The sequence below is a fragment of the Eulemur rufifrons genome, chromosome 4, assembly GCF_041146395.1.
Source record: "Eulemur rufifrons isolate Redbay chromosome 4, OSU_ERuf_1, whole genome shotgun sequence".
Lineage (NCBI taxonomy): Eukaryota > Metazoa > Chordata > Mammalia > Primates > Lemuridae > Eulemur > Eulemur rufifrons.
In genome coordinates this window covers 71442382-71466035 of record NC_090986.1, presented here as the reverse complement: position 1 = coordinate 71466035, position 23654 = coordinate 71442382, and the positions used below count along the sequence as shown (strand labels likewise).

Genomic DNA, 23654 nt, shown 5'->3' with positions numbered 1-23654 from the left:
AAGTATTAGAATTTCTATGTATTTTTTTCTGTTAATTTAAAAAACATTAGATTTATATCAGTGCCTATTTATCATTATAAACCAATCAGAACAGAGCACCTTTAGTTTATGGGTAGCAATAATAGTACCCTCCAGCGGTAGGAAAATACTTGACACTCACACAAGATGTAGATGCTTTCTGAATTACAGACACACAGTCACATAGGGAGTTTACAGCCTCCATCTTGCAGTTTCAGCCACAGATCAAAAGTAGACACAGAACAGAAAAATTTACCCAGCAAGATCATAAAGAGTTGCTTTTCTTTACAATGGACATAAAATACGTTCTTAATTGATTTGAGCTCTCAAATAGGCAAGCATACAAGAAAACAAAAGGCCTAATAAATTAGATTTTCTGATCACCAAATGATGAGACCATAAAGACAAAACCAAATTTCTAATCCTTACTGCTACCAGTGGGAGATGATTTATTGGTGTGCATGAGCCAGAAGCAAACAAAAATAAATCAGTAGCAGGAGTAAAATTAAAAACTTAGAAAAAAGAGTGTCAATAAAGTTAAAGTTCTGTTTGGTGTTTAAGATTCACCCCAGAAGCCAAGAAAAGATGTACCTAGGTCTAAGTGGCCCATAAGATATACTCCTTAAGCTACATAGTTCATTTGATTTCATCAGGTTAGTCCATATGGAACTCTCAGAGAGACCTCCAAAACTTCTACAGAAGAAAATTTTTAGAAAAATGTTGAAATCAGCTGGGTGTGGTTGCTCATCCTGTAATCCCAACACTTTGGGAGGCCAAGGAGGGAGGATTACTTGAGGCCAAAAGTTTGAGACCAGCCTGGGCAACATAGAGAGACCCCCATCTCCACAACAAATTATAAAATAAGCTGGGCATGGTATTATGCACCTGTAGTCCCAGCTACTCAGGAGGCTGAGGCAGGGAGATCCCTTGAGCCCAGGAGTTAGAGGCTGCAGTGAGTTATGATGACACCACTGAACTCTAGCCTGAGCAACAGAACAAGACCCTGTCTTTAAAAGAAAAAGAAAACATTGAAACCAAAGATTTTCACCCTTGGAGGCCTTTTCAGGCCTCAGGTTCTTTCAAAGACTCATTGCCACAGTAAGCCACTGCTTTGTGGGGAGTAGGATGCCACTTACAGCTATTTGGAGCATGAAAAAAAGTCAAGAGTCATTTCTAAGAAAATGTTATCAACTAGGTTGTTTTGAGAATTAAATGTGAGTATATATGTGATAGTATTTTAAAATATACAAAGTGGTATTCAGTGGTTTTTATGTAATCAGATTTACAAGAATTATTCAAGTGAATTCACAAAAATACTTGCTATCAACAGCTTGATTTAAGTTAAATAAGTTAAACACTTTCTCAAATCATAAATCATAACTTATCCTTAAGTTCATTTATTATTGCAGTAAAATGTAATACAAACTTGAATCTATGCAAGAGTATAGCAGAATAGTGTATACATATTTATCGTACACATGCTCTTTTAATATTTTCTATAGAAGTGCTGCACAACAGAAATATTATGTAAGCTTGTATAATTCAAAATTTCTAGTAGCTACATTTAAAAATAAAAAAGAAACAGGTGAAATTAATTTTAACTAATATATTCATTGACCCAATATATCCAAAATGTTATCAGTTAAACATGTAACCAATATAAAAATTATTAATGAAACAATTTTTTGGCACTTAATCTCTGAAATTCAGAATGAGTTTTATATTTAAAGCACATCTTAATTTGAACTAGCCACATTTCAAATGCTCAAGAGTGACATGTGGCTAGCTGCTACTGTATTGTACAGAATAGATCTATAGGAGTGCTTTCATGGGGACTCAGTCCAAACAGCTTATATCATGCTGTTATGAATAGAAGTATGGTGGTCTAATAGCTTACTAAGTGTTTAACCTAATGGCCCAAGGAATTGTGATTTCTTTACACCATCCCAAGGAGTTTATGAAGTAGAAAGTACACTAATATTTGTGTCACTAAGAATTTGTTCATAAAAATAAAATACAGATTAAAATAAGTATCCGTCCTATACCTTTCAAGCCTTTTAGACCTAAAGTCATTAAACTCATAATTAGTTACAATCAATGTACATGGTAAGACAATGATAATAATTGCTTAAAAATGCTAATTAACTACATACTTCATTACTTTAAAAATATTATTTTAGACAAACTACCAGTGAAATCACTTATCTACGAGTCTGAAAAGACTTGTTTTTTTGATAGCTGCCACTGGGCAAATGATGAATAAATTCCTACAGCAGAGTTTGGAGTTTCTTCAAATATTGACTAATATAAAAGGACACATTTTACTTGGCATGTTTTTACTTTAAGGTTCACTCTGGACAAATAACATCCGTGCAGAAGTAATTAAATCTCGCTCACTGGCCATTTCAGCCCTCAGTAACCTATTCAGTATATTCAGCCCTCCTATTCAAAACTTATTTGTCAAACATTTAGTCATAATTCTTAGGAAGTTAAATACATATATAACAAAAGTTAATTTATAAATCTGTTGTTTAGAATTTGAAACTTTCCATATAAATTACAGGTTGTTTTGAAAGCTTACCATAAAGCCTCTTTAAACCATAAGGTATCTTTAAAAGTATATATTTATAATAAAATAAAAATAGTAGAAGCACTTTTGCAAATGTTGTAATTAAAACCAAAAGATAATGCTACTGAATAAAATATTGTTGTCATGTTTGTCTTGAATACTAGTATGCTTAAGGACAATGTATGTTTACCTAGAGGAAGATGAAGAATACTTAACCAGGATTCTAGAAGATACCTCTGAGTTCTTTCAAAATAAATGGGAGGTCAGGCATAGTGGCTCATGCCTGTAATCCTAGCACTCTGGGAGGCCAACGTAGGAGGATCACTTGAGTCAAGAGTTCGAGACCAGCCGGAGCAAGAGCAAGACCTCATGTCTACCAAAAATAGAAAAAATTAGCCAGGCATGGTAGGCCACACCTATAGTCCTAGCTACTTGACAGGCTGAGGCAGGAGGATCACCTGAGCCCAGGAGTTTTGAGGTTGCAGTGAGTTGTGATGATGCCACTGCACTCTACCTGGGGCAACAGAGTGAGACTCTTTCCAAAAAAAAAAAAAGAAATGAGAGAAAATAAACTTCTGGAGTCAGACAAAGGCCAGTGGAAATAATGGTTCCTCCATTTCTTAGACTATTACCTTGAATTTTCTCAGATATGAACGAGCAATAATTATACCTACTCTGAAGAATGACGTGAGGATTGAGCTGACCAGGATCAGACAGTGCCTGGCACACAAAGGTGCTCAGTAACTGTGACTTCCTTTCCCTTTGGTCTCATTATGCTTCCTACCACTTCAAATATATTAAACACATCTTTTCTTTGCTATTGTTTCGTCCCAGGCACTACCTATTTCCCATGAATAGGGTTCATTTGGGGCTTTTAAATGGAAATAAGAGAAGGAAAAGAAGAAAATTACAAGGGGAGAGGATTTAAGAAACGAGTCTTAGGAGATGACCAAGCAAAAATCATATAAGACAGAAAATAAAGGAGTTGGAAAAAGGGGAGAGGGAACGGGGAAAACGACGTTAGATTGCTCACGATGCAATTAATTGATCTGTAATCCTTGAAAGGCAGGAAAGGTTGGTAGTGTCTGCCATGGGCCATTAATATTGCAGGATCCAACCTGAAGTTTTTAAAGCCCAAAGTGCCAGTGTTGTAATTTCTGAAATTGCTATTTAATATTTATTCATCTGTACATCTTATTTCTCAAGCTGAAAGCTTTTCTAGTATAATGATAAAATATCTAATGTGTTGATGTACATATGGAAAATGGTCCAATTGACAAGTGTTAGGCAAATAAATATAAAAGTTATTTGAGGTTAACATAGCACCTGATCCTCTTATGTTAGTCAAACATGAATCAAATAAAAAAGAAAGGCTTTGTACTGTTACCTTGAAGCTGATAGGGAAACACATGGAAAAAAGTAATCTCCATGGAAATCAGAGCTTGCAAGATCAATGCTTACTTATAAACAAATAGGTTATCCATTTCTATTAGTACTCTACCATTGGAGCAGCTGGAGGCCTTCAGGAGTAATGAGAATATGTGTCAGTAATGTAGTATGTGACCCTAAAACAGTTGTTAATCAGATCTTTTTAAAAGCTACTTAAAACAGTGAAATGTGGAATTCTCCAATATTCTCTGCTTTTGGCCACCAGATTCATTCATAACTTTGTTATCAGAAAGAAACATAATTCTTCAATTTAAGATTTCTTTTCACCGTGCCCATCAGTGCTATTCTTGGCACGTCTTTGTTAAGGGTTGAAAACTAGACAGGATTTTATAATTTAGGTTGAGGTAGAGATCAGCTTTTAGTGGCTGATGATAAGAAGGCTTTGCATGTATAAATGGGTCTTCACTCACGTCTGTTTAATAGGTTAAAAAAACCTAGAGACAAGTCTGATCCCTCTACATTAATCTCTGCCTACTACCTACATAGAAAATTAAATGCCTTAAATCACCATCCTAGAATAAGGAAGAAGTGAATTCTGAAGATACAACTTTTTGGTCAAACTTCTAGTAGTTAAGAACTGAAAATAAAAACTTCATCTTATTCTTACCCACCCATAGCCCCATCTCCCAACAGTACTTTGTACGCATAGGTATATTAAACTAGCATTTATTAAACATTGACTATAAGCCAAGCACTGTGCTGGGTGCTGCAGATGCAGAGATTAGGAAGACCTCAGGAACTGAGGGTCTAGTCAGAGCAAGTAGTGAACTGGCAGCCTGGTGGAGAGTCCAGCAATGAATATTTGGCACAAGGCATACAACTGGTAGACATTCTTTTATAACTCTGTGTCAGGTAAGATACGTCAAGCTTTCTCTATGTTATTTTATTAAATCTTTAATTCCCATAATCACCCCCAAGTATTGTCATTCCTAATTTACATAGATGAAAGAATGGAAGAGACACAGTTACTTAAGGTTAAGTAACTTGCCTGAGATAGATAAATAGTTCCACCAAGATTCAAACTTAGATCTGTCAGTTTTCCTTTAAGTTACCATTGCTACTTCTAGAATTTTTATATCCCCATCCCCATTTTAATTAACTAATTGATCAGATATGCTACCTTTTTTTTTTTTTTTTTAGAGATAGTGTCTTACTTTGTTGCCCAGACCTCCTGGTTCAGTGGCTCAGCCTCCCGAGTAGCTGGGACTACAGGTGTATGCCACCACACCTGGCTAATTTTTATATTTCTTGTAGAGACAGGTTCCCACCATGTTGCCCAGGCAGGTCTTGAACTCCTGGACTCAAGCGATACTCTCACCTCAGCCTCCCAAAGTGCTGGGATTACAGATGTGAGCCACTACACCCACCCTTTATTTTTAATAGTAAAAGTCTACAAAGCAAATTAATTAGTGAAAGACATACCATATAATCTTTTTCCTAACTTAATTTTGGTGACATCTATTTGTCTCTCATATCACTTAAAATCTTAAACAGCAATATGGGCTTGCTAGATGCATAACTGCTTTTCAGATGAATCAGTAATGCCCCCTTACCTATATATTGTTACAACATCCTTGATCTTAACTCCTTCATCACAATTTTCTGTCATCCAACACTGAACATGATATATTGGCAACATATTTTAAACTTACAAAATTGATGATATTTAGCCACACCAAATATTAGGAAGATATTGAGGAAAGTGAATATTTGCAGCTGTTGCCCAACAACCAGCCCTTAAGGCTGGTGGCAAGAAGGGGAATTTAAAAGGACAAAGTAATGTTTAATGAATATAAAAAAAACGGACAGAGATTACCTATTAAAGAAAAAAGACTAAAAAAGACTAAAATATTTAGGAAAATGTCATGTAGATTTCTTAGCATTATCAAACCTGGGAATGACATGTCATTTATCCTAGACTTAAGAGAGAAGAATTAAAGCCTGGACAAGCACATATGTATCTATCTTTGCTATACTTGTAGTTAAGTAAGAAATCCCCAGTAAGAATAAATGTTATTTAATCCTTTTAAACTTGGAAGCAAATTTAATGACATCAAAAATATAAGAACAACATAAGAACTCCCAACATGAGAACTCCGAATATGAGAACTACAGATAATATAAGCCTTGAAATTAAATATATTAGGACATTATGATAAAGTTATTCCTAGGTTTCCTGCCATGGGAACGTGTACTGGATGGCAGATACTATGTTATCATAAGGTAATAGTCACAGAATACAAGAAGCGCTAGAGTTTATCTAGTCCCCTTTGCACTTACTTTATTTCTTCATTTAACAGATTATATATCAAACAACTTCGTGTACTAGGAGTTGTTCTAAATGTTGGAGATAAAACAATGAATAAGATAGATATGGAACCTACTCGTGGTGGTGACTACAGGCACGTTAACAGTCAATTACAAAACAGTGCGACAAGTGCTTCAGTCCTGTTTGAGGAAATATAGGTTGCTATTTGAACATACTGCAGAGCCTTGGTAAATCAAGGGAAGTCTTTCAGGAGAAAATGACATCTTGGCTGAGTCTTAAAGGATAAAAAGAACTTAGCCAAGTAAGGATAGTGAGGGAAAGGGGTAAGTTTGTACCAGGTAGAGGGAACATCACAGACAAAGGACAGGAGGGGAAAGCACTGTGGTAAAATTTTAGACTATAAAGAAGGGAACAGCGAGAAATAAGAGAAGCAGGTTCCAGATCATTCAGGCTCTGGCAAGACAAGTAGTTTAGACTTTCTCCTAATAGCTCCCAAGAGCTATTGAAGGATTTTAAGCAGAGATTTGCATTTTTAAAAAATCATTAGACCATAATGTGGTGCTAGTACATAGTAGCCTTTCATAGGTAATCTGAGATGGACGTTCCCTACCTACTTCCACACTGCAGTGATCAGTGTCAGAGTGAGTTTTCTTACTGAAGTGTTAGTATGTATGGCCTTTATTATTAGAAAGAAAATCTGAGTTATGAATTGACAGCAATACAAAATCATTTGTCAGAAAATCATAGAACACTGGGACCCCATCATTTTATAGATGAGAAGATGGAAGCCCAAGAAGCAAAGTGACCTGCCAAGATTGCAGAGTGGCAGGTGCTGCAGGGGCCCAGTCAGGCCCAGCCCAGCTTCTCCTGACGCCGTGGTGTGGGCCCCTTTCTAAGACCCTGCACTGCTTCCACCTCAAGAAGGTTGCAAAATTGGTCATATTTTACAGAGGAATGAGGGCAGCTGTGTTTAGAGTGGTCAGATTCCTGATTCTGTTTTTTTGCTCAGGAACCTTTCACAACCTTCTTCCTCAATGCAAATGATGGAAAATTTGACCATCCAGATCGAACCTTCTCGTCGGTTGCAAGGTCTTGGAGAACTAGTCAGAGAGATACTTCTGATATAAAGGTAAGCACTTTTATTTATTGATATTAGCTGGATTTCAAAATATGTTGAAATTTTGATTTTTAAGGGGCTGTATAAGACATTTTATATTGTTGCTTTATTCCATCACATTAAAATTATATGGTACATCTAACCTTCAAAGAAATAATTTTGAGCATCACAGAAAATGATTCAGGATTCTTTTATGCCACTCAGTGAAGGTGTTTTCATTATTTCAAAAAATTCCTGTCTAATTTAGATCGAATAATCAGGAGATGGAAGGAAAAGCCCTTAAATTGCCTTTCCTGCTGTTAACTCAATATTTGGCCCATTCCATAAAGCACAGCAGGAATTGGATTTGACCTTAATGTGTCACATTGTTATAGCTTGCCCAGCTTTGGGTTTGCGTAGCCTGGGGCAATTAATAAAGCATTAATGACAAGACCCATTTAAAATGTGGGCTTTTCTGTGTAGCCTTAGCTTTTACTCGACTGTGCCTGGGGATACTGCGCAACAATACGCATTAGATTAAACCAACACACACACAATATCCAGGAACAGCCGGAGAGCACAGTAATTTTACAGTTGGTCCTACTGGACTATTGTTAAATACGAAGATTTGTTATTCATTTATATGGGCTCTTGTTTAAAAAAAAAAAAAAAAAAGAAACATTTTGTATTCAAAGCAATAAAACATATTTGTTCTCTCATTTTTCTCCCTGATAATAAGATTCCTTGACCAGGTTATTGCATGTGTTTCTTATTTTAAGCCCTTTTTCTTCAAGGCACATTTTTTTCCCCATCACTGTCACTCAACATAAAAATGTTATGGTATCATTCCATTTAGGGTCTTAATCCAACAAAAGATAGTGAGTTAAAGTCAAAATTGCCATTTGCATATTTATGCTTATCTATTGCAAAACATTTATAAAAGGCAATTACAGTGTTACTGAACTATAAAAAAATCAGATAAATACAACTTGAGCTCAAAGCAGGAAAGAAAGAAGATGGAGCCAAGTAGAGTGCAGCATATCTGTGTGTTTTATTTGTTGTCATCAAAGTTTACATATATAAATATTAATTACATATAAAATATATTCACATTTGGAAAAAAGTAAGAGAATTTAATACATCCTTATTATATTAAATTTTGGAGGCCCACATTTGTCTCCTAACAGTCTTATAACCTTATTGAGGAATTAAACTCTGAAATATCCATAAGCTATCATTTAAACTGATTTGCTACCAGTGAAATCAGAGAGGGAGTCTGTTTCTTATTTAATAACACGTTGAGAATTAATACAGAGAATGGGAGTCCATAGGCTCTCAATGAACAGTACTTTCTAGAATTAGCACAATGTTCATAAAAAGCGTTAAGTATTTTGTATGTGAATTAAATATTCTTATGTATAAATGAAGGCTTCTTATCACATTTAAGGTTATTTATATCTATCTTAAGTCAGAGCTCTATCCATATTATATCAACTTATTTCAAATAAAAATGCCAGCCGGGCACGGTGGCTCACGCCTGTAATCCTAGCACTCTGGGAGGCTGAGGCGGGTGGATCGCTTGAGCTCAGGAGTTCGAGACCAGCCTGAGCAAGAGCGAGACCCCATCTCTACTAAAAATAGAAAGAAATTATCTGGCCAACTAAAAATATATATAGAAAAAAATTAGCCGGGTACTCGGGAGGCTGAGGCAGAAGGATCGCTTGAGCCCAGGAGTTTGAGGTTGCTGTGAGCTAGGCTGATGCCACAGCACTCACTCTACCCCGGGCAACAGAGCGAGACTCTGTCTCAAAAAATAAATAAATAAATAAATAAATAAAAATGCCTATTCACTGTTATTTGACATCACAAAAAAGAAAATTGGCTTTTCAGATTAATTCAAAGATCTACCTTCACATGCTCACCCTACTGTGGTCAGTCATTCTAATTTATGTATGTAGATGAAGTTTTAGACTTTACTTCCTATCCTGAGAACTTTTTTGATGCTTCAGACTGGCAGTCCCAAACCCCGGGGCCACAGACCTGGACCAGAGCTCCGCCGCCCCCCTACACACACACCCCTCCATGTCCCCACGTCTGTCTGTGGAAAAATTATGTTCCATGAAAGTTAGAAGGGGGGCGTGCAGCGGGAGGTGAGCGGTGGTAGGCAAGCGAAGCTTCATCTGTATTTACAGCTGCCCCCTCCCCACCTCTCACATCACCACCTAAGCTCCACCTGCCCACCCACCGTCCTTGGAAAAATTGTCTTCTATGAGGCCCTTCCCTGGTGCAAAAGTGTTGGGGACTGCAGCTTTAGACCACCGAGTTACATTTCAGTCTGACAACCAGTGCCTCCTTAAGTTTTAACACACAGGTAACAAAACAATTACTACTCTTAGTAACATATTCTTCCCTGCTAAATCAGGTATTATTTTAGAGGGAAACAATATACTGTAGACTTTAATCAATATATTTAATCACAAATTTAGAAAATTCTCAAGTTAGCACCAGTTATTACCCAAAAAGCTTATCTTCTAACATTCTGTCATGAGGACCCTCAATTCTGATGCTGTAAAGAGAAAGATGAGGTGAGCCACCACTCCCCTCTCGCTGCACGTCCCCCACTTCTAACTTCATGGAAGACAATTTTTCCATGGACGTGGAGGGGGTGGGGGGGGGCCACCAGAGCTCTGCGACCCAGTCCCTAACAGGCCATGGACCAGTAGTGGCTGGTGGCCCCAGGGTTGGGGACTGCAGGTCCAAGGCTTTTCCTTCTAAATTCTCCCAGCAGTTTTCCTATTCAGAACCTTTTAAGAAACATTTACATTTTGTTACTAATTGTGTTTTGGGGGTTCCTGGGGTCACATCCTCCTCGAGGACAAAGACCAATGTGGCTCTCACTAACTTGGGAGTTTTTTGGGGTTTTGTCCTCAAGCAGCCATACTAAACACAAACATGTTCCCCAAGACTTAACCAGTTCATAAGAAGCTCCTTTCTCCAGCCTGACATTACACAGGTTGCTCTCATTTTCCGTTCTCTTACCACCACCCCTGAACCTTTCCGACTGTATGATAATACATCTTGACTCTCATACTGTGTAGACCTAGCCCTTCCTTCTTAAAGGCTGCATGCTACTTACATACACAATCATTTATTTATGCGCTCTCCTGTTGATGGACAGTTTGCCTTTCTCTCTGACACTATAAACACCAGGCTGCAGTGAACATCCTTGCACAGACACCTTGGGTATGCATGTAAAGGGCAGTTCCTGGTAAGGGGACCGGTGGCTCAAAGGCTGCATACATTTTTAAGTTTTTAAGATTTTGCCAAACCGTCATCCCCCAAAACGATAATTCACTCCCTGCAGCAGTGTGCGAGGGAGCCTCCTTCCCCATCTCCCCATCTTCACTATTATAATAAACAGGGGAACTTTTATAATCTGATAAATGAAATACGGAGTTGTCTTTGTTTTGGTTTGCATTTTTCTGAGTGAAGATGAACATTTTTCTTGTATTTATTGACCTGTAAACTGCGTCATATCGTTTGCCCATTTTTCAGTTGGGTCTTTTTTTTACTGATTTGAAAAAGATCTTAGAAATTGCAGAAAGTTATAAGTATGATTTCTCAGTCTTTTAGCTTTGTCACGTTTCATTTAATGTGTTTGTAAGTGTGTGTGTATGTGGCCAGCCAAATACATTTATCTTTCCCTTTATAGCATAAGAATTGAGGGTCCTCATGACAGGGATGTTAGAAGATAAGTTTTTTGGGTAATAACTGGTGCTAAATTGAGAATTTTCTAAATTCATGATGAAATATATTGATTAAAGTCTACAGTATTGTTTCCCGCTAAAATAATACCTGATTTAGCAGAGAAGAATATGCTACTAAGAGTAGTAATTGTTTTGTTAACTGTTGTGTTAAAACCTAGGCTTTTAGTTCTTATCCCTAAGCTGTTAAAACTCAACATATATTTTTAGGGAAATGTGTTTCCATTCCCAGAGGAGAATGGTATCTCTGCAGTATCTACTAACTTAGTCAGATAATCGTATGAGAGAGAAATGGAATGCAGTAGATGGCTTTATTCTGTCACTCTCTATTAATGTCAGTCTCTTCCTGTGCTAATGAACGCAAGCTGGGGAGCAGGCGTGCTGCTGAAGTGACCTTTCAGGAGAAAGGTCTCTGGAGTTGAGTCAGATCAGTTAGTTTTTACTTTATTATTATTTTTTTGTTTCTCTCCTCTAGTATAGTCTTGGTAACAATGACATTCAACTTACTGAAGTTCTTATACTAATTCTCCTTAATGCCTTCAAAAGTTGTTATATTACTTTTTGAATAGCTATGTAGATGTCAGAAAAGGTAGCTGTGACAAAATGTCATTAAGGTGACATAGTGTAAATTAATATAGTTAATGGAGGTGCTCGCCGCTGACTCATTGACCCATTATGAGCTCTCATGGAATTAATGAATGCCAGGGCATCAATCTTTTGGAAAAAAGGAAGAAAAGATATGGCGGCTTTAAAACCTCACAGTGAATTATATTAGAAAAGTAAAACGTCTGGGTTGGATTTGATTTCACTAGGAAGCCATAAAACGGTACGCTCTCTCAGCAAAATATATTAAACTGAAATGTCAGATTTGATGCAATAGGTATACAATTATGATAGTGTTAATAGTGGTCTTCTATCATTCTAAGACATACTTTCAAGTCCAATTTCTCAGCAGCTTGAACTTGTCATACGCTTATAAATTAGAAATTGTGTTTGAGGATATTTTCTTATTTTTGACAGAATGAATATAATACTATTAACTGTACCGTGGGGTTTTAGTATAGCTGTTAAAATAAACTAGAAATCACATTTACAGATACAAAATGCCTGTTATAATATTCATTTTGCCATTTCTTGAATAATATTTGGTGTTTTTCTGTACTATTTTTCATTTAGGAAATTTTAAACTACTTGGAATTTTTCCACAAAGAGAAGCTTATTAACAAAGCTATCACTGGGAAGAGAGTAAGCAGAATAATAGTTGTTTTAGAAAGGCAAGCTAGTGTCTAATGTGCCTCTGTAGGAGCACACTAACATATTATAATAGAACCCATTTTTTAAAATAGTACTTAATAGTTTTCAAACATGCCTCTTTCTTGGTTATTTGATACAGTCCTCAAAACAGTCCTAATGAAGGTAGCTATCATTATCACTATTTTCTAAAGGAGGTTCACAGATATTAAGTGACATGCTTGGTCAGGTAAAGAGGAAGCCAGAACTATCACTGAGTCCTGTCATTTATTTTTAGGGCTACAATTCTTCTTCATGACCATATAATCATATCCAGCCACTTGGACTATTTTGGAGTAACTGACCAATCAAGTTACACTTTAGATACTCAGTGCTGTGCAAACCACCCCACAACTTAATGGCTTAAAAATAATAATAATAACCATTTATTTCCTTACAGTTCTGCAGTTGAAGCAGGCTCCTCGGGCACAGTTTGCCTCTGATCCACATGGGAGCAAGTGGGCTGGTCTGTTTGGGTCTAGAGGTTTCAGGATGACTCCACTCACATGTCTGGTACCTTCCCAAGGTTGGCTGGAACAGCCGAGGGCTAACTAGTCCTCTCTATCTTTACGTGGTCTTGCTAGCAAGATCACCACACTCTTCTTCATGGTTGCTGGCTACCAAGAGGATGTAAAATTTGGGAGCTGCAAGGCTGCTTAATGCTTCCGCCCAGAAGTCCCATAGTGTTACCCCTACAGCCTTCTGTTGGCCAGAGCAAGTCACAGGGCTAGCCCAGGTTAAGGGAGAGGAGAAATGGACTCCACTTCCTGATGAGATGGGCAGCAAAATCACCTTTCAAAAGGCAGAGGTTGGAGGGATTATTGCGGCCATCTTTGGAAATAATCTATCACAGTCCTCCTCCAATCAGAATCCACATTCCTCCTCCATGTAAAATATACCCGGCTTGTCTCCAGCAAGTCTCATCCCAGTGTTGAATAGGCTCAAAACCTAGTATCTCAAGATCTGCATCCGCTCAGGACAGATTAGAACACAGCAATTCCTAACTTGAAGACCTGGGAACTAAAAAGACCAGTTAACAGTGCCATGTACACCCAGCATACAGTTGTAAGACAGGAACAGGTAATCTCAATAGACATTCTGATCAGAGAGGGGAAAGCGTGGAAGGTACATAGCAGTCAGTCACTGGTTCATAGCAATTCTGAAATCCAACCAAGCACAGGTTGCCGGTTTCCTGGACTGCAGGGGCAGAGACTGACTGTCCACGGATTAGGGCTCAGTTCTGTTCTCTGGGCATGGCTCCCGAATTTATTGTTCCGTGTGGCTCCTGGTTATATCCTCAGAGACCTTGGCTTTGCCCTCAGAATCATTCTTTCTTTTCCATAAGAAATAGACCTGTTTCCAGCTAAGTATCTTTCTCTGCACACTTCCTGACCATACAAAGTTGGGGCCAAGGCCTCATTTGCCCAAGTTGGTACAGCAGCTTTGAAGATTTGTGGCCTTTCTGCGTATGAGACTATAGTTCACTATTAGAAAAAACTCATACTCACAAATCCTTTTGAGACAGGATTCACTCATTCAGGCTATAAATTAAGATGGTGTTTATAATGTCCTTAAGATTCTGAGAATCCTTTTGTGTAGCTGTGTAACACTATCTTAAGTTTCACTGAGCTCTTATAAAGGGTTTCTACAGTCACATCCTTGATTTGAGATTTACCCTATGGTCATATTTTATTTGTAGCACCTTGGAATTGATGTTTGTCCTGAACCTATTTCTTACTTTGAGAATCTTTAGCCATCTGAAAAGATTGCCCCAGGCCCTTATATTTCTCAAAACACTGCTTTAAAACTGCATAGTTTCTTTCTTACTTCCTCTCTCTCTTGCAGTACCTTGTCCATATACCATTAAAAGAAACCTATTGGTCACATTCAGCATCCTGCTTGGAAATCTGCTTCATCAGAAGCACAACTTCATTAGATACTCTTTCTGTCTGAAATCTTTGCAGGAGATGGTCTTGTTAATTTTCCCACCACTACTTAACACAGGTTGCTTGTCTCCTGCTTCCAGTAATAACTTCCTTACTGATCTTCCAGACACCACCCTTCCAGCCTCCACCGGCTGCCTCCTCCCAGAGGCAGTTACCAGTGTTTTACGTCTTTATTCCTTCAGCACTCCACTTCAAGGCTTCCATTTGTGTACTGTCTGGGCATGTCCGTCTCTCACATGACCTCTCTAGCAAGGGAGCCACACTATTCCTGTGGTAGCTGGCTTCTAAGAAGACAACAACGACAGAAGCTGCCAGGCCTCTTAAGTGTTAGGCTTCCCCAGAAGCCCCGCAGTGTTCCCCTGTCACAAGCCAGGCCATATTCAGAGGGGAAACAGACTCCGCCTCTGTACGGGAGGAGTGGTAAAGTGGAAATGCCCGAGCGCTTGCAGGATGGGAGGGACTGTCACGTCTATCTCAGAGCAAACTCTACAAGCTACCAGTTTAAAAAAGTATAAGTTCCAGTTTGGTTTATGCCATTCTGTTCAACCTGCTTGCACATTTAGACATAAACCAAAATCTGAAGTGCAGATAACATATAAAATGTATGTGATTAGTCTAGGTAATATATGAATTAGTCTATATATTTGTCGACTTTAACAAGATTCAGAAAATGTGGTTAAGTATAGAGTTTATTGGAGCCCAAAGCTTGAGAATGGCCAGCGGGGAGCACAGATTCAATTGCCCTGAATATACACTCTGATTAACTGCAATTACAAGTGGGTTTTTAAGGAAAAAAGAAAAGACAGTTCCTAAGTTGTTCACCAAGAAGTTACATTAAAATAGCACAGGCTGTTGATTGGCTACACATTGTTCTTTGTAACACAAATTCATCGGAGGAGCGAGAAGATAATGGTTGAGGCTGCTAGTCAGAAATGAAATACCTTCAAACCGTTGCCCCTGGGCTGGGTATGACTGAAGTCCCACATTCTGTCTCTCTGGGCCTGATAAATTTTGCATACCTCACATAGCTCACACTGCTCTGAGCTATTTTTCTCATATTTGATAAAAATACTTGCACCATCTGAATTATCTATGTAAGTATTCATTCAAATACAAACTTCCAAATGACAGAGCTTTTTTGCTGAGTTACAGGATGCAGTTTGGTACTGGGTACACTCAGCAGTAATATTTTTGAGCTGTATCCTTAAAAAAAAATTGATAGACTATCTTCTAAAATATATTTTATATAAATCCATGAAATGCATGGTTTTACAAACATTATTCCATTTAATGCTCACATCTACCCTATGAGTTCACTGCTATCATCATCACCGTTTTGCATATCAAGAAATTACTTTTTGTTCAAAAGGTTAAGAAACCTGCCCAAGCCAGCAAGAAGTCTGATTTAAACTCAGGTCGACTTGACTCTGATGCACATAAAGCAGCACTTCCCTGACAGAGGAAGGGACAGTTCCCAAGCTGCTGGCTGCTCAGCCTCTTTTATCTCCAACCAACCCGTAGCCCTGAGGTTCCTCTGCTTTAAGGAACACAGTTTGAAAACCAGGGCCTTCAATATTTATCATCAATACTTTGTGACTAAAATTGAGGATAGGGTAAACAAGCAATACTTCATTCATTTTTAATTACACAAATATTTATGGAGTACATATTACATGTCAGGCACCATTGTTAGCAAGAGAGTGGTGTGACAAGTCAGCAAGACAGACAAGGTCCCCACTGTCACGGGATTTCCATTACAGTGGGACATGCAAGCATAAATAAACAAAATAGAAAGTAACAGTTGCTGTGCAGCAAATTAAAATAGAGTACAGTCGTATAGTGTTACTGGGCTGCTACTTTAAAAGGCAGAATAGAGAATGTAAGAGCAGGAAGCCTGGATTTAAAGTGTCTGGGTTTGAATCCTGGCCTTACCACCTATCTGCAGTATCGCCGTTAGCAAATTACTTACCCTCTGCTTGCCTCAGCGTTCATGTCTGTAAAGTGGGAATAGAATAACAACTTCACAAACTTTTTGTGAAGATTAAAAAAATATATGTAAAGCACTGAGAACAGTGCCAAGCCATGGTAAGATACTATAATAAATGTAGACCTGCTGCTTTAAGATCGAATGACCAGCGGTAACATTGAAGTTGATTCCTGGTCTTGGAGCACAGATATAGGAATTGTCCTCTTCTTGTGTATAACCAATTGAATCTCAGAGATGAAACTCTCTTACTCTTTGGTTTATATTTTTAAAACAAACAAATATTTTAAATAATGTAAGTGGGAATGTAAACTATATACTGATATCTTACATTTACATACTAACTTTAAATAAAAATTGCTATTCTAAACAAGATTTGAAAACAATAAAACTGAGGCATGAAAATACACACCCACTCTGCCACTTCAGCTGCTTCTCCCTAGGATTTGTGTGATTGTACCCTGCCTTCCTTCGGCTTCAGAAAACCCCACACCGTCCCCACCTCCAGACTTCAGGTTCAGACAGCTTTGGCCACTGATAGCTCTAGTGTTTTGAAACTTCTAGGGGCCTTGCAAATAAGCTGGGCTGCAGGAATTTCTTCGTATCTGCTTTTAAAACGTGTCTGTTCAGTGATTGTTCTCACTGTGAGAAATCTGGAAGAGTTTCTTCGTCCCTTCAAACACCAAGCCTCTAACAGCTGACACCAACATCTTAGTTAACACGCTAATTTATAACCACATTCTGGTCAGCCAGATAAGAATGGGGCCGAAGAAACCATCCTTAATTAGGAGTCTGACCTGAAGGCCCTGGTAACACTACTTCTTTCTGAGACTGGCCCCAATTAGAGCCTCCTCTAATGCTCCTGCTGGAGTACTGTCCTTGCCACCGGGATAGATCTCTCTAGGCCTGGCTCTGTTCACTTTGGTGGAGGCCAGCTTTTAGTGCCCTTCCTTCTAGTGGCCCTCCTGCCACCTCTGCAGTTTGGGAACAATTCTGCTAGCAACTTTAAAACCAACTTTTTCTGTAGTTAGATTGAACTGTCTTACATGTTTGAACCTTTTAAATATAACTTAAATAAACGAGATAACGTTGTTTAAAAGGCAGAAGTTTCCCCTCAAAAGGTGAGGATTTCATTTCAGGGTTCATCTTTTTCTTTTACTTAATAAAGTTTTTCATTGGCTCTTTTCCTATCATGAAACATTCTTCCCACCGTATGCATATTCCCCAAAAGATTTCTAGTGATATTAAAATAACTTCATCTAATATCTCCAATAATTTAATATTTAATGAGCACCTGCTGCATGCCAAGTATAGCATCAAGAGCTATGAGGGATTCAACAAAATGTAAACCTCACAAAATGAGGCTCGAAAATTTGCATTTGCCCAAACTTTTGTTAATATGATATCCTATGTTTCTTGTGCCTTTCTGAATCTAATTTAATGACATTCAGTGAAATTGTAATATAGTTGTAAGTTAATAATAATCATGTTATTTTATCTGACCCTATATACCACAGGAAAGAATGGGAAATGATATATGGAAAACATTGTAGAATGCCAAGATGGTGGAAGATAAATTAAGACTCATTGGGATGTTTAAATAAAAAATAAATCTATTTTGCTTTATCCATGTAGATATACGTCCCTTTCTGTCCTCAAGGAAGCTTCTGTAGTCTAATTTTAGAGATAGGACATGATCACAAATAACTGATGAAAGGCAGTAGGGGAAGTCCCTGATTTATGTGAGTCTGTTACATACAAATTACCCTCTGACCCGCGCAACTGCACGCGCTCACATTCCTTCCCTCCTTTTGGACCCTTTGGCATGTTATCACTATTCAGTGTCACATGAAGACTAGGTAACGTACAAATAGCAATGGTCTTTGCCCTCTCTTCACCTGTTACTAATTTTTCGTGTTTTCCCAAACATTGAGAGTAAGAAATGAAGAAAACTGTGTTTTCTATTAATGCATTGAAATCATTAGATAATGATCATTTCTGATTGAATATAAATACATACGTGTCTCATGCTTCAACTAAGCCATGTCATTATTGGCAAATAAGCCTGTTTGTTTACCTTATGTTTTTTCATTCGGCCCCTTCTCCATTTCCCCTTTCACATTCAGTTCATTGAAAATTTACATTAATTTATATTACTTTCACTGGAATTCTCCTTTCCCACACAGTTCATTGTAGCCTTGATGTCTTGTACATAGTTTCTGAGTAATAACACATTTGCGTCTCAGTGTGAGCCATGTAATTCCTTCCCTTTCCACACGTGCCTGGGCCCTGGCAGCTCCGTTGCAGATTACCCTCCTTGATAAAGTCCCGCAGTTTGTCCCCTTACTCTCCACACTTGCCCTCATCTCTACCCTCCCCAATCTGTCCTCTACTTTGTCACACGGTATCTTGCTATGAAACAAATCTGATTGTGTGAAATTCTTCTTTAACATTTCTGAACCACTAAGACAAAATCCAAACAGCCTGGCCTTTATCAAACTTCCTCCATCACCTGGCCCCATATGCCTCCCACCAGCTCATCCCCCATCTTGATCTACTCCTGATATACCCTTCCCTCAACCCCCACTCACCTCTCCTTAAGTTCTCCCTGAGGACGCCCTGCCCTTCTCCTGGTCTTCATCTTGGTCATGATCCAACTCAAACGTCCCATCTCCAGTGACATTGTTTCTGACTTGCCCAGAGTTCCCTGCTCTCTCCTCGGGCTCCGTTCTTCCACAGCTGTTATCGTGTGTTAAAACCATCTGGTTATATGTCTGCCACACAGGCCAGACTATGAATTACCTGATGGTAAGGCCATGTCTTGTTCATTTTTTGTTTTCTGAGTACATTACAGTGTCTGATACTCAAAACCTTTGCCATGTAAATAAGTAAATGTCAGGGAAGTATGTAATGGATTTTAGAAAACATTTAAATAGAAGAAAAACTCTGATTCTTACAAAGTTTAGCTCCATTTATTCAGAAAATTCATTTTTATGATCTGGTGATGCTCCATAATGCTGGAGAAAGTGAATATTATTATATTTTTTCTTATAGTTCAAAATAATCATCATAAGAATGGATAATGATGAGATTCACACAGAGCATAGTAAGATAAACACCCACTAATGCTATAACAAATACGTTGGTTTTAGTGGGAGAACCCCTGAAGAGAAAAATTTTATATATACTTTTCTTAGAAAGTTAAGGATCCAATTTATTGGAAGACCCCAGTACCTGGTAGGTTTAATTTTTTCTATATGTGTCTCCAGAGAAGACTACAGTGAGATTTGAATTTCAGGTGCTGTAACATCAGATATGGATCATATTACACAAATAAATGTGTAACATCAACCTCATCTTGATAATTGAAAAAAGATGGTGTACATAAAAACTGCAGCATTTGTTTTGTTTTTCACTTTTTTCAGCTACTTTTAAAACAAACAACAAATAAAAACTTTTAGGTTCTTAAAAATCAGTTCATTTCTGTATGTATCAGATATATTCTAAAGTAACATCAACCTCATATTAGACATTGTGCACCAAACACAAGTTTGTCTTGAAACCAGGTGTTTATGCCATATTTACATATAGGTAACACAAATTGTCTTTGCATCCAAGTAATTAAGAACTTACCATTCCGGGGGCATGCATTAAATATTTAAAACCTGGTTTCATATTGCAAGTCATCTCTTTATTGTGTTAAGTGGTAGGTATACAAATAATTTATTTTGTCAAGTCAAAAAATAAAATATGGATCTCTTTATAAAAATCATGTATTGTAATTGCCAATATAGTCAAAAACAAAAGTAAAAAATATGTGATTTTTAACAAATATTGGCAATGACTTTTTTAATTTGGATAGTTCATTAAAATATTCAGAAAAGGTTTTTAAGTAACATAGACTTGTTGATGTAGCTTTACATATTTGTTTACTAATGCTATTATAAACTATTGTTAATTTGTATACCCATTTCTCTTAATTTATGGTAGGATAAGATTAAAAATGGGTAACATTTTAAAATATATATCATAAACATAAATTTTCAAGTAAATTATCGAAGAGAAATATTTCATCTTCTCTTAGACTCTTAAATAAATAAAATTAAGTGAAGAATAGAATTACATAATGAAATATTGGCTTTAAGTAAATAAATTGTTAATTTCATTTATAATTATTAAGTTATAAGTTAACAGCTTTATTCAACTAATTTTTATAAAGTGGTTTAATATGCTACATGTTTATTCCTGGCAGGAACTAATTCCAGAGTTCTACTACCTACCAGAGATGTTTGTCAACAGTAATGGATATAATCTTGGAGTCAGAGAAGATGAAGTAGTGGTGAATGATGTTGATCTTCCCCCTTGGGCTAAAAAACCTGAAGACTTTGTTCGGATCAACAGGATGGTAAGAGAGACTTTTTTGCTTTTGCTTGAGCAGTCATCAGGAAGATACCATACTCTGTAGTTTGATTTCCTTTTGTTTTTAACTATTACAAATTGCCACTTAACATCAATAAAGACAAGGTTAAAAATTTAAGAAAAAAAAAAGAAAGCATTTTACTATAGTCTTTTGACAGCATTCCTTATTGTAGAGTGGATTTTCCTTTCATGGGGACTAATGAAGGAATGGTAATTCAGTTATCTTTGCTCCCTTGGGAGAAGGCAATCAGATGAGCATCTGTTGGCTAACATAACATATTCTAAAGTGCTTAAAATAAATGCCTATTCCTTATTTTGTCTACTGGCTAAATATGTATACTTTTTGCAGTCATAAAAATATTCAAAACAGAAAAAATTACATTTAGAATGTATTTGTATGTAGGAAATTTAAGTTTTGAAACATACCTTATGATGTAATATACTTGACTTCAAGAGAACACGTATCATAAACATTCTTAGGTACAAAATGTCATTACTTGTGAATCTGTGTGACTAATTTCTGGGTGTTCAAATAAGAAATGTGTAAATAGTATGTTTGCATGTGGGAAATTTACAGATTTTAATATATTTTTACCCATAATTAAGCAGATTTTAATCTCAATGTGGTTTTGGTACATGAAAATGAACCACTTTGTGAAACAGCCTCTCTAGTGGACTGTTGTTCTTGGTCATTTGAGGAAAGACATCGATAAAACCAATGACTGAGAATACATTCTTAACTCTGTTTCACTTACTCCCACTTACTTTCTCCAGCTGTCTCATAAATTTGTTTTTTTTTATAGTTTATTTATTTGAATCACAATCCAAGTAAAGTCCACACATTGTTGATGCAGTTCACATATCCCTTACTCCTTTTTGATAAGAGCTTTATTGAGATATAATTTACATACCATATAATTCACTTAAAGGGGAAAAATCAATAGGTTTTAGCATATTCAGAGTTGTACAGCCACCACCACAATAAATTTTAGAGCATTTTTATCACCTCACAAAGAAACCCTCATACCTTTCTCCCCACTTTGCCCCAATTTCCCCATCCCCGCAGCTAGCCCTAGGCAACCACTATTCTACTTACTCTCTCTATAGATGGGCCTATTCTGTACACTTCATATTGATAGAATCATACAATATGTGGTTCCTCCCCCACCCCCTGATTTTGTGTAAGCTTTTTTTGGACTTCACTGTCAGTCACATGCTCCCTTCTATTTTCTGTCTCTAAAGGATATTTTACATTTAATATACTTTCTTTTAGAAAGTTGTTGCTGACCTATATTTAAAAGCACCATCTAGATAATCTACGATCCATTCTCCCCGCTTTGAGAGAATATCATGTATTGCATAAGTTTTATGTATAATCTCTCTTGCTTCCTCAGTCTGTTAAATTGGCACTTTATCTTCAGATATGTGGAGTTATTTCATACCATCTCCTTGAACAATAGATTATTTTTTCAATTTATATTTGTAGTGGGAAGGATTTATACTTCAGTAATGAATACTTCCAAAAAGCTCTACTTCTTTTTAGAATTGGTAGTTCATCATTATAGTATACTTATATACTTGAATGTTGGCTATAATATCAGTGTAAGGATACCAGCTCTACAAATGCAACCGTAGACACCCGCTATACATCAAAATCTCTCAGTCACATCATTCCATTGTGTCTCCAGAGACCAGAACTGTGCCTGGCACATAGTAGTTGGTTATTAAATATTTCTGAGTGAGTGAATGAATGAATCATGGATGAAGAGTAATCTCATTGCTATCAGCACATAGTCAAGTCCAAACTAGTCAAACTGAATGAATCCTTCACTCAGGCAAGCAAAGTAGCCAAAAATTGTCCAATCCGTTTTTTTTGTTTGTTTGTTTTTTTGCTCGTGCTATTGACCAGAAATTCTCATGTGGTACTAGGTTCTTGATTTATTTTTTTAACATTCATAAAGTATCTCCATTTTACAGATAAGAAACATGAGGCCCAAAATCATTCCATAATTTACCCAGGGCAATCAATGACGATAGTAAATTGTAGATCCCAGATTCAAGTATAGGAAAGTTTTTAATTCCCAAGTTATACTCTTTCCAGTACACCAACTGCCTCTGATATTATCTCTTCTTTGTGAAATTCCTTGAGATTATTGAAGCTCTACTTTGAGGTTTATGATTGTCAATTGAGATCTTATTTCTTTTTTTTTAACATTATGGGTATTGTTCATGCAGATCATTCACAGATGAAGACTGCATATTCACCAACCTTAAATATGCATTAAAGAGAAATAGAGTAGTTATCTTTATTATTTAGTAGACATTTCACATTTTTTAATTTGCTGATGTTTAGACAAAATTGAACTGATTATTTACCAGGAAATGTGTTTGGCAGTTTTTAGACTTCTGAATATGCAGCAACGCAGGCTGGGTGAGCAGGAGGCCACTCTTGTTTCCTAGCCCCAGGATGAGGTCACATTTCCAACTAGAAGCATGCTATTTTCGGTGGCATCCCTTCCATGATATGTATAGATACTTTAGTAAAGGGATTTGCATTCTTAATAAAAGACTAAAAATTTGAGACGAAAGTTTTAGGATGAGAGAAGGTTTTCACTATGATATAGTGAAAGGACTTATGTTTTAAAAAATTGGGAAAATGGCCTCTCATGTATACTAACTATCCCACCTTGTCTTAAGTACCTGGTAGAGGGTTAAATTAACTAAATTACATTATGAAAAGCATAGTAACATTTGGCTTTAATAATTTCAGAAGTAGTCATCTCTCCAAGATCAGTTTCTCATTAAAATGATTTAAGCAGAGACTTTTGGTATTGGAAAGAAGTCATCAGA

General features: G+C 37.0%; 1 protein-coding gene across 4 annotated transcripts in view; it reads left to right on the top strand.

Moving 5' to 3' along the window:
• NBEA (neurobeachin) overlaps positions 1-23654 on the top strand; it is a 563351-nt gene that overhangs the window by 485845 nt on the left and 53852 nt on the right. For all 4 annotated transcript variants that reach the window (XM_069467350.1, XM_069467354.1, XM_069467352.1 and 1 more), the window contains 2 exons: positions 7315-7434; positions 20638-20790. In XM_069467350.1, the coding sequence (XP_069323451.1) occupies positions 7315-7434; positions 20638-20790 (273 nt within the window). The remainder of the gene's footprint in view (positions 1-7314; positions 7435-20637; positions 20791-23654) is intronic.